This window comes from Somniosus microcephalus, unplaced genomic scaffold (genome assembly GCF_052327205.1).
Source record: "Somniosus microcephalus isolate GS21.2 unplaced genomic scaffold, FLI_Smic_1.0 unresolved_chr1, whole genome shotgun sequence".
NCBI lineage: Eukaryota > Metazoa > Chordata > Chondrichthyes > Squaliformes > Somniosidae > Somniosus > Somniosus microcephalus.
The window spans coordinates 118,294,706-118,306,950 of record NW_028225179.1 but is presented as its reverse complement, the minus strand read 5'-3'; the positions used below and the strand labels follow the sequence as shown (position 1 = coordinate 118,306,950).

Sequence of the window (12,245 nt, the reverse complement as noted above, 5' to 3'; positions counted from 1 at the left end):
AGGAGGCCTCCTGTCTCGACTAGGATAACGTCTTTCTCTAGTCGGTCTCGGTGTAGGCGGCGGTACTTCCGTCACCACTTCATCGCTGGAGTCATCGGTGTCGGATGGCACATCCTGTGCCGTGGAGCTCACTGGAGTGAAGAACTCCTCGCAATCCTGAGACATCTGTAGCGACGAGCTGGGCCGTGATTCCGCTGGAACAATGTGCTGAGACGTTTGAGGTAGTGAATCAGTTGGGTTTCTGAACTCCACAAGTTGATCAGCATGTCGTCTGATTATGCCATCCCCTGTATCCACTGTGTACATCAAGGGTCCCTGGCGGGCCTTTATCATACCAGACCGCCACTTTTCATTTCTATAATCACGGGCCAACACTTGCTGCCCCACCTCGAAGCTCCGTGTCTGTCTGTCAGGAGCCCTACGAAATACTCGGTTTTCCACATCTCTCCGGATGTTTGGTCTGAGCAATTCGAGGCGCGACCTTAACCTTCTATTAAAGAACATGACGGCGGGGGCCTGGTTGGTCACCATATGTGCAGCATTACGGTACGCGAATAGGAAATTGTCCACCTTGTGTTGTAGTGGCAACCTTTCCTCCCCCATCGCCTTGATGGCCTATTTAAAAGTCTGTACAAATCGCTCTGCCAGCCCATTTGTAGCCGGATGATATGGTGCGGACGTATAATGTCGCACTCCATTCCTTTTTAGGAATGCTTGAAATTCTTCTGCCGCAAATTGTGGCCCATTGTCCGAACAGACTTGCTCGGGCACCCCGTTTCGGGCAAAAATGGTCCTTAAGGCTGCGACCGTCTTTTCGGCTGTCGTTGATGACATCTTTATGACCTCTGGCCATTTTGAGTGGGCGTTCACTACAATAAGGAACATCGCATCCAGGAAGGGCCCAGCGAAGTCCACGTGGATCCTTTGCCACGGCGTTGAGGGCCACTCCCACGGATGTAGTGGGGCTTGGGGTGGTACGTTCTGTACCATCTGGCACCCTTGGCATGCTTTTGCTACTTCCTCGATGTCCCTGTCAATGCCGGGCCACCAGACGTAGGCTCTGGCGAGGCTTTTCATTTTGACACCCCCCAGATGACCTTCATGTAAGTCCCGCAACACTTTATGTTGTAATTTTTGAGGGACCACCACCCTGGCTCCGCACATCAATGTGCCCCGGCAGACAGACAACTGGTCTTTCCTTGCCGAAAACGCCGGCAGTGATGCATCACCCTGCGCCGGCCAGCCTTTCACGGTCAATTCGTAAACCCTTGCCAGTGTCGGGTCGTTCTGTGTTTCCCGCTCGATACATTGGCTGGTGATGGGCAAGTGTTCCATAACAGCCGTATGATATATTTCCACGGGGTCCTGTACTATCTCTTCGATCTCGGCAGGCAATGGTAGCCGCGACAGGCCATCCGCATTGCCATGCTGTTTGGTACCCTTATATTCGATAAGGTACTGGTGTGCTCCTAAGAACAGTGACCATCTCTGTAGCCTTTGGGCCGTCATCAGGGGCACCCCTTTTGTTGGATTAAATATGGACACCAACGGTTGATGATCCGTCAGTAGTGTGAAACGTTGCCCATGTAGATAGTGGTGGAATTTTTTTACACCCCACACCAGACTGAGGGCCTCCCTGTCGATTTGCGCGTAGTTTCTTTTGGCTGTAGTTAACGACCTTGAGGCAAATGCTATTGGCCTCTCCGTCCCATTGGGAAATTTGTGTGACAACACTGCCCCTATACCATACGGGGAGGCGTCACATGCCAACCTCATTGGCATTTTTGGGTCAAAGTGTGCGAGCACTTCCTTTGATGTAATGAGTTGTTTACCCTTTTTAAAAGCAGCCTCACACGCTTCGTCCCAATTCCAGGAGACTCCCTTTTGCAGCAATGAATTTAGTGGATGTAAAATGGACGATAAGTTTGGGAGGAACTTATGGTAATAGTTTATAAGGCCTAAGAATGATCGTAACTGAGATACATTCTCAGGGGGCGGGGCCTTCACTACTGCCTTGATCTTTTCCAGGGACTTATGCAGGCCTTCCTTATCTATAATGTGACCACAGTACGAGATACGTTCCTGGAAAAACTCACATTTCTGCTTGTTCGCCCTGAGTCCATATTGTTGCAACCGCAGAAGTACTCGCTCCAGGTTAGCGAGGTGGTCGTTATCCGTTTGTCCTGTCACCAGGATGTCATCCAGGTAGCACTGCGTTCCTGGAATGCCCTGTAGGACCTGTTCCATGGTCCTCTGCCATATTGCTGGGGCGGACGCCACACCAAATACCAGGCGATTGTACTGGTACAATCCCTTGTGTGTGTTAATCGTTAGGAGCTTTTTCGAGTCCTGCTCCACCTCCATCTGTAAATAAGCTTGACAAAGGTCAATCTTCATAAAGTGTCTACCCCCAGCTAACGATGCGAATATGTCCTCTATCCGCGGCAGCGGATACTGTACCGTGTGCAGGACTGGGTTAATAGTTATCTTAAAATCCCCGCAAATGCGAACCTTCTTTGGTTCCCCCGGCGTGTTATTTGCAGATTTCTTTAGAACTGGGACGATGGGCGTGGCCCACTCACTCCACTCAATCTTTGTAAGGACACCTGCACTCTCTAAGGCATCCAGTTCTGCTTCCACAGCTGACCGAATGGCGTAAGGCACCGGTCTGGCCTTACAAAACTTGGGGTTTGCGTCTTGAGCAATAGTTATTTTTGCTCTAATGTCCTTTAAGGTCCCCAGCCCTTGTTGGAACACCTCTGGCGTTTTTGCCAATAGTTTCGACAGCCTGCTTGTAATGGTTGTATCATCCTTGGTGGTTTCTACTTTTAACTCGTGTATCGACTTCCAGTCGAAATGGATTTTTCTTATCCATTCCCTACCCAAAAGTGGTGGTCCACCGTTTGGTAGGACGTATAAATAAAGTCCTGGCACTTTTCTGCCGTTGTATTTAACTGTTACTTGCATTTTTCCCTTCGGGTAAACTTTTTGTCCCGTATATGTTTTTAATTTGATTTCGGTATCCTTTAAGGGAATGCGTTTGAACAGCCTGTTATAATCTTGTTCATTAATTACTGATAGGGCTGAACCCGTGTCCAGCTCCATATTAACTTCGACTCCTGCTACCTTCATTTTAACCCACATGCTGTGGTCCTCCGTTTTGTCTACACCATATAACTTGAGACATCCCAGACCTTCAGGCTCTGCTTTTGTGCCTTCCTGTGACTCGTCTGAGCTACTGTCAGATATCTTATGTATTTTTGTCCTTGCCTTGGTACTGCTCGGATTGCCCCCACTATTGGGTTTCGTACCCGACCGACAAACTTTCGCTATATGCCCCTTTTTCCCACACTGCCGGCATATTTTATCACGAAACCAACAATTACTTTGGTCGTGGGTGGTTTTGCCACAACGGTAGCATTTACCTTTGTGAAATGTCACCTCATGGGTGTCATAGCCGGTTGTGTTTTGTCGTATTTGAGCAGCACCCTGTGCTGCTGCTTCATGTACCGATGCTATTTCCATCGCCTGATCTAGGCTGAGCTGTTTCTTGGCCAGCAACCGTTTTCATGTACTCTCATTTAACATGCCACAGACAAATCTGTCTCTGATCGCTTCCGCCAAAAAGGCTCCAAACTGGCAATGTTTGGACAACCGTCTGAGCTCAGCCAAATAGGCTGCCTGCGACTCGTCATTCCTTTGGTCGCGTCTGTAGAAGCGGTACCTTTCCGCTATAAATGGTGGCTTAGGGTTTAAATGTTCCTTTAACGTATCAACAATTTGGGCATACGTTTTGTCTGCTGGCTTTTCTGGAGTAAGAAGATTCCTCAGCAGACCGTATGTTTTTGCCCCCATAGAATTGAATAAGGTTGCTGCCTTTTCGTCATCTTTCACCTTGTTTACTACGCAATAAAGCTCATGCCTTTCGACATATGCGTCCCATTCTTCTGTGTCCGCAACAAATTCTGACAACCAAGCTCCTCTGGACATTTTTAAAACTGCTGAAGAGGTTTTCCCGCCTTTTTCCACTAGATGGCGTTTGTTTTTATTTTAAACTGCTGAAGAGAAAAACTTTTCCCCTTTTGTCCACTAGATGGTGCTGTTTTTTTTAAATGTTAAACTGAGGAGAAAAACTTTTCCCCTTTGTCCACTAGATGGCGCTTTTCCCGCCTTTTCTCCCTCTGCTGTCAACGACCTCTCTCCAGCGTCGTTATTTTTTTTTTCTTGCAGCTCCCGTTATTGCCACCGCCGCTATTACAACGACCTTCCCCTCTCGTGGCCCGCTAGTCCTTGTGGCTCCGTTTGTTCCCCAGATTGCCTGCCCGTTCTGGCCCTTGCAGCTCGCGTTCCCCGGGACAGATTGCAGTTTACCTGGCCCTGGGTGGACTTTTGCCCCGTGTCTGGAGCGCCTGTTCAGCCTCTTCTCTCAGCTGCTGCAGCCTCCGCTGGAAACCTCTCTCTCTCGCTCCGTTGCTGCCGCTCCTCCCGAACTGGGCGGCCTCCTTCGGTCGACGCTGGACTCCGCAGGCTGGCTGGTAAGAAGCTTCTCTCCTTCTCTCTCTGAGCTGCTACCGATCCTTGTTGCACCGTGTACTGGTGAGTTCGAACGTAACTCGTCGCCAGTATAAAGTATGCGACTATACTTAATACAATAATGAGGAGACAGCTTGGAAGGTTCAACTTAGGTCTTTACTTCATACCAACAGGCGGGAACTGAGGGGAGATCAGTACCCACAGTACTATTTATACCCCTATGGCCAGGAGTGGTACTACGGTATCATTACGCCCTACAAAGTAGTGCTGCCCTGGCCATAGGTTTAAAGTAACATACATATTACATACACAACACCCCCCGTTTCTACAAAATAGTTCCTCCTGATGGCTGATCTTTGCACTGGTGTATGCCATTCCTGCTCAACCTGCCTTATTCTTAAAGTGCTTAAAAAAAACCAAATGGTACCTTCAGCATGGACAGATGTCACATTCCACTAAGCATACCTGTGTCACAGATGCAAAGCCATCTTAAAATGCTGGCTGCTCATAAGCTGCAGCTTTGAAACTACCAGGCACATTCCAACTGCAATAATTCCCTGAACACCCTACAATAAAACTCTTGATTGACCTACACCTCTGTTTAATGAACATTTAAAGGAAGACAGCTCCATTTAGCAGACTAACACGTTGTTGCACTACCTGGTATAACACTCCTGGCCTTATAAAAACAGCATATTGTCTAACTAATTGTGAGCAATGCCACACATGATCCTTTATAAGTTTTGAACAGTGTCTATCAGACTTCAATTGCCACAACGACACACATGCAAATTTATGAGCCACTCCTTTTTTTAAAAAAAATTATTGAAAAAGAAAGCCCATCTAATCTCTAATTGACCCGAGGATCTGGAAAGAGCAATTAGTCTCTAATTGACCCGAGGATCTGGAAAGAGCAATTAGTCTCTAATTGACCCGAGGATCTGGAAAGAGCAATTAGTCTCTAATTGACCCGAGGATCTGGAGAGAGCAGTTAGTTTATAACTGACCCGAGGATCTGGAAAGAGTAGTTTGCCTCTAATTGATCAGAGGCAGGCAGAGCAATTACACCTCGTGGCCTTAAAGTGACAATCTAAGTGACACACAGCTGCACCATTGTGCTATACATGGTATAACATTGTTGGGATAAAGCAGTGTATCCTCCAACCTACAGTGAGCAGTGCCACGGGAGATCTGTTAGCTTTCAGTCGGACTTCCCCCTTAACCATATTCCTCCAGGCTGTGGAAGATTAAGCTCTTCCTCCTAGCTCACTCGTTCTTGAATTTGGGGTCGTTCTAGTTGCTCTGGTCTGCACGCAGGGTTGCCAGCTCTGGGTGTACATATTCTTGGAGGTTTGATCACATGGCCGCCAACCCCACCCTGCCCAGTCAAACAGCCTTTTTTCTCCCCCATCTTCGATATTTTTATAACTAATAAATTGAAGTGTTCAAAAAAAATGAAAAAAAATCATTTTAATGCTCCTATGATTTTACTCCCAGATTGCTCACAGCAACGAGATTAATCTTTCATTCCCAGAGACTCCAGGACAGTCCTGGGGGGTTGGCAACCCTAGCCACACCCCTTCCCATTTAGTAGGAGAATGACCTGGCACTGGTACGCAGTCCCCTCCCACCACCTCTCCAACTGCCCCCACCTGTTCCAAAAACACCAAACTAATGGTATCCACACCCCCTTCCTTGGACCCCCAATACATACATACAAAGTTATGGCTTGCAAGCTGGGAAGCTCATGGTGATGGCGCTGTACCAAATAAATACCGCAAGTACCTTGGTCTGGATCTCAAAGTGTTAACGGAATCCAAACTCTCTCTGCGGTTTCAGTTCCTACTGATGTGCCGCGATAGGGACCGGCAATTTCATCTGTTTGACCATCACTCATTGACCGGAAGGGCAAAGTTGACAGGTTTCTGGCCGATACGTACAACTGGAACGAGGGGTGGCGGGATATAAAATTGCGTCAACAATCTCAAAATTCTCTGGGCAAGGGGGCGTAGGGGGCTGGTGGGAGACAACAGGGAGTCTCTACTTTAAAGCACTACGAGCTGAGCCTTACAAACCCTCTCCCTCTCCCTCTCCCCTTCCATCCAACCTGGCTCAGTTAGTATCGTGATAGTCAACAGTAACCCTTCCCCTTCTCATAGGGTGGCGGGGGGCTGTTGTGTGCTCTTGGATCAGTGTCCCAGCAGGAGTCAGTGCCCTCAGGGGAGGACAGGGGTAAAGCAAGAGTTGAGAGTGCTGGTAGAATGTGAGGAGGGAACGTACAAATGAGCATCTGTGATTTCCCCCTCCCCTCCCCCACTATAAGCGCCTTGGGTACACACCTGTGCGCTGACCTTTGACACATCGCAATAACATCACTGTTCTGACCATGCCCACGTGCCTGCACGCGTGTTTCAAGTGATGAGGTCACAGATTTCCCAACCGGCAGACAGATCGCGCTTCCCGTGCGAATGCATTCCGTCAAATATTCCCTCATTTCCATCGAATCACAGCACTGAGCTACCTTGACAAGGAATAAATAACTGCGACTGACAATCAACAAGCCCTGTGCTGCTGGCTGGCCCTTAGAAGGCAGCGTTCAAATTTAGGGCTTGGTTCTTAAAGCATTCGCTGCCGGTGGGGCCCACTGTTTCCTTTGTTCACTTCTCTTAGCACCCAAAATTTGCCCCGGATGTTCCTTATTCCTCTGGTGAAAGTGCTGTGTAGTCGCCCGCATCAGAAGGACAACTGGATGAATGCTCCGGCCTACCAGGGGGGCATTTCCCTTGAGGAGAATCAGCCAAATTCCTTTACTCCACTTGACTCGCCCGATATCCAGTGGGCCCAAGCGCCTGGGCCCAGACCCAAGGAAACCTTGCCTATTACCTTTAATTCTTGGTGAAGAGGGAGAAAATGATGGCCCCTTAAGTGAAATAAGTGAGCACAGTGTGTTCAGACCAGAATCATAGAAGTTTACGGCACAGAAGGAGGCAATTTGGCCCATTGTGCCTGTGCCGGCCTGAAAAAGAGCTGACCAGCCTAATCCCACTTTCCAGCTCTTGGTCCGTAGCCTTGCAGTTAACAGCACTTCAAGTGCATATCCAAATACTTTTTAAATGTGATGAGGGTTCTTGCCTCTACCACCCTTTCAGGCAGTGAGTTCCAGACCCCTGCCACCCTCTGGGTGAAAAAATGTCTCCTCAACTCCCCTCTAATCCTTCCACCCATTACTTTAAGATTATGTCCCCTGGTCATTGACCTCTCTGCTAAGAGGAAGAGGAATGACTGAGTAGCAATTTGTGGAAATTAAAATGAGAAGAGTTTTGCACTCCCCTACCACACTTGACACCCGAGTTCAATCCAGTTCCTGTTTAGATGTTTATTGGGGTTGAGGTGATGGTAAGCAGGGAGGTGTCTAGGGTTGCCAACCCTCCAGGATTGTCCTGGAGTCTCCTGGAATTGAAGAGTAATCTCCAGGACACTGCTGAGAACAAACCCCCCCCCAAGAGAAAAATCATAGGGGCATTAAAACATATTTTTTTCGCTTTCTTTGAACACTTTTGTTTATTAGTTCTGATAATATTGGCGACGGGGCTGTTTGACTGAGAGTCAAGAATCATCTAATCAGGTAACGAAGGGTCTGTTCGCTTTCCAATTGGCCGTGGGAGGGCGGGGCATTGGGAGGACGGACATGTCAGTTGATCAATGACAGGGGCGGGGCCGGTTGGAGGCCGAAGGTCGTGTGATGAATCCTCCTGGAATATGTTCAATCAGAGTTGGCAACCTTAGTGACGTCGCCCAAGCCTGCACAGCCTCCCCTTTTTCTCTTATGTGCCCTTGAACCTGTGCCGATGGCAATCAGTTCATCTCAAAGTTGGCACGTTTAGGGAGAAATCTTGAAAGCAGATCCCAAGATTAGGAAAATCCTGACAGCAGATCCCAAGTTTAGGAAAATCCTGACAGCAGATCCCAAGTTTTGGAAATTCCTGACAGCAGATCCCAAGTTTAGGAAAATCCTGACAGCAGATCCCAAGTTTGGGAAAATCCTGACAGAGAGATCCCAGGTTTTCCCCTTGAGATTGTGGATTATGTTAAAATTGAGAAATCAGCTTTTTCTGATCAATTTAGGTGAAATTTGGCCTTTTGGTTCACTCGCAGTTTAGGCTCACACATGAGGACTTTAAAAAAATGGTTCTTATGATGTGGGCATCGCTGGCAAGGCCGGCATTTGCCCCCCATCCCGAGTTGCCCTTGAGAAGTTGGTTTAGGGATCGGAACTGGCGACCGCCAGGGAATGGAGGAGGGCAGATGCACGACCGCCGTTGAAGCGGGTACGGTGTCCTTCAAGCCACGCCTAGGAAAGGTTTTGCTCAATCGCGGAGAGATCAGCTGGCGCGTAATGGGGGCAATTTTAAACTAACCCGCCCAGGCGGGAAACTGGCAGGGATCAGTAACAACGCTGGATTTGCGTCCCGCCCGATTTTACGCTCCACTGATTGGGCAGGGTATAGAACTGGCGTCCCACCCGATCCTGTGGGATTCCCGCCCGCGAGTTAGGTTAAAATTACGTTTCGAAAGAGGGGAATGCGTCACAGAGCAAGGGTTAGGCTAGACCACGGGCAATGGAGGGTGGGGGGAAGGTGTTCGCTCCCGGGGATATATAGGAGCTGCCTGAAGCAAGTCGATAGTCCATAACAGTTCTTCTTGGGCTACAGATATCGGGGGACGGTTAAATTGCACTAGGCAGGGATGCAAAACATGCGGAATCGTATTTGCCGCCTGTTATATACCACCCGCCTGATATTCAGTGCCGTCAAATTCGACGGAACTGAATATCGGATGGGGCGTATAGCGAGTAAGTCACCCGTGTCCAAATTCACCCGCCATCAATGCTCTCCCCCTTAGCACTGATAGAAAAACAATTCGAAATATTATGGTGTCGAGTAAACGGTGCCTCTCAGGGCGTCAAAAGGCATTTGATGGGGAGGGTAGAGGGGGCCTGGATTCTACGGTCCAATTAAGATCCCACCGGCTTGCCTCCTGTAAACAACACCCACCCCCCACCGCTTCCCCTCCCCTCCCCCCCGCCCCCCCTCCCTCCCCCCCCCCCCCACCCAGCTACACACGCACAGATACACACCTCTGTTTATTTATAATTTGTTTGGCGTTAATGTTGGGGGGTGGGCGGAGGTGGTTTATATTTTCTTAACACGACCGATTCACACTCGCCCGTCTTTCGATCCATAGCCTTCAGAAATGAGGCGCAGAGGCGGAAGATCAGCCCGGAATCATAGCCGCTTTCTCCCGTTGACTTACGGGGCATTCCGATAGCCATAGACAAAACACAAAACTCAAAAAACGGAAAGGAAATAACTTCAATATCGACGCAGTTCTGAGTCGACAATCGATAGCCATACATAAATAAATAACGTTTTAAAATTCAAAACAAAAAAAAACCACAGGCATGGCTCAACATGATTTGACGTTTGTATCATGTGACTATAATCTCTGTTGCTATAGTAACCACTGCCAGAATAATGTTGGAGGAAGTGATTGTACCGGTTTATGTTGTTCTGTGTATATATTTAACAAGGAGAAAACAAAAGCGTTAATTTTTCAGGTCCTCGATTTATCCATTTTAAATGCCGACTTTGTAATTAATCCCCCTCCTAACCCCATAAAAATCAAAATATTTATACGTATATAAATGTGTATATATGTTGAATTTTTTCTCCCCACACGTGTAATTAAGAGAATGTTGTTTGTATTGTAAATAACATAACGATATGTACTGTACATAGTTTAACATATATTCCTGGTTGCCGTGACACCAGGGATGCTATCTGATGCTTCTGTTGTTGTGTTGTATGGGGGTGTGGTGACAGAATGACCTTTAATAAAGCAAAAACCTAACCTTTTACTCTCTCTGTCTTGCAGTCGTGGTCTTTCCAGCCTGTAACTCACTCCCAGGTATCCATTATTCTATATATAAACCATCTGAACTCTCAATTAGATTCCAGCCTGTAACTCACTCCCAGGTATCCATTATTCTATATCTAAACCATCCGAACCTCTCAATTAGATTCCAGCCCATAACTCACTCCCGGGTATCCATTATTTTCAAGATAAACCAGCTGAACCCCTCGATTAGATTCCAGCCTGTAACTCACTCCCGGATATCCATTATTTTCTATATATAAACCACCTGAACCGCTCGATTAGATTCCAGCCTGTAACTCACTCCCGGGCATCCATTATTCTCAATATAAACCAGCTGAACCCCTCGATTAGATTCAGCCTGTAACTCATTCCTGGGTATCCATTATTATTCTATATATAAACCATTTGAACCCCTCAATTAGATTCCAACCTGCAACTCACTCCCGGGTATCCATTATTCTATATATAAACCATCTGAACCCCTCGATTAGATTCCAGTCTGTAACTCACTCCCGGGTATCCACTATTCTATATATAAACCATCCGAACCCCTCGATTAGATTCCAGCCTGTAACTTACTCCCGGGTATCCATTATACTATATCTAAACCATCCGAATCCCTCGATTAGATTCCAGCCTGTAACTCACTCCCAGGTGTCCATTATTCTATATATAAACTATCTGAACCCCTCGATTAGATTCCAGCCTGTAACTCTCTCCCAGGTATCCATTATTCTATATATAAACTATCTGAACCCCTCGATTAGATTCCAGCCTGTAACTCTCTCCCAGGTATCCATTATTCTATATATAAACCATCTGAACCCTTCGATTAGATTCCAGCCTATAACTCACTCCCGGGTATCCATTATTCTATATATAAACTATCTGAACCCCTTGATTAGATTCCAGCCTGTAACTCTCTCCCAGGTATCCATTATTCTATATATAAACCATCTGAACCCTTCGATTAGATTCCAGCCTATAACTCACTCCCGGGTATCCATTATTCTATATATAAACCATCCGAACCCCTCGATCAGATTCCAGCCTGTAACTCACTCCTGGGTATCCATTATTCTATATGTAAACTATCTGAACCCCTCGATCAGATTCCAGTCTGTAACTCACTCCTGGGTATCCATTATTCTATATATAAACCATCTGAACCCCTCGATTAGATTCCAGCCTGTAACTCACTCCCAGGTATCCATTATTCTATATATAAACTATCTGAACCCCTCGATTAGATTCCAGCCTGTAACTCTCTCCCAGGTATCCATTATTCTATATATAAACCATCTGAACCCTTCGATTAGATTCCAGCCTATAACTCACTCCCGGGTATCCATTATTCTATATATAAACTATCTGAACCCCTTGATTAGATTCCAGCCTGTAACTCTCTCCCAGGTATCCATTATTCTATATATAAACCATCTGAACCCTTCGATTAGATTCCAGCCTATAACTCACTCCCGGGTATCCATTATTCTATATATAAACCATCCGAACCCCTCGATCAGATTCCAGCCTGTAACTCACTCCTGGGTATCCATTATTCTATATGTAAACTATCTGAACCCCTCGATCAGATTCCAGTCTGTAACTCACTCCTGGGTATCCATTATTCTATATATAAACCATCTGAACCCCTCGATTAGATTCCAGCCTGTAACTCACTCCCGGGTATCAATTATTCTTTGTTGGAACATAGGAACAGGAGTCGGCTGTTCAGCCCCGCAACCCTGTGCCGGCATTCAGTGAGATCATGG

At 47.1% G+C, this 12,245-nt stretch overlaps 1 protein-coding gene across 1 annotated transcript in view; it reads left to right on the top strand.

Annotated features, from left to right (window-relative positions):
• LOC147095740 (ras/Rap GTPase-activating protein SynGAP-like) overlaps positions 1-10,450 on the top strand; it is a 756,836-nt gene extending 746,386 nt beyond the window's left edge. Inside the window, exon 17 of the mRNA XM_085974793.1 lies at positions 9,778-10,450. Within this exon, the coding sequence (XP_085830919.1) occupies positions 9,778-9,861 (84 nt within the window). The 3' untranslated portion in view covers positions 9,862-10,450. The remainder of the gene's footprint in view (positions 1-9,777) is intronic.
• The last annotated feature ends 1,795 nt before the right edge of the window (positions 10,451-12,245 follow it).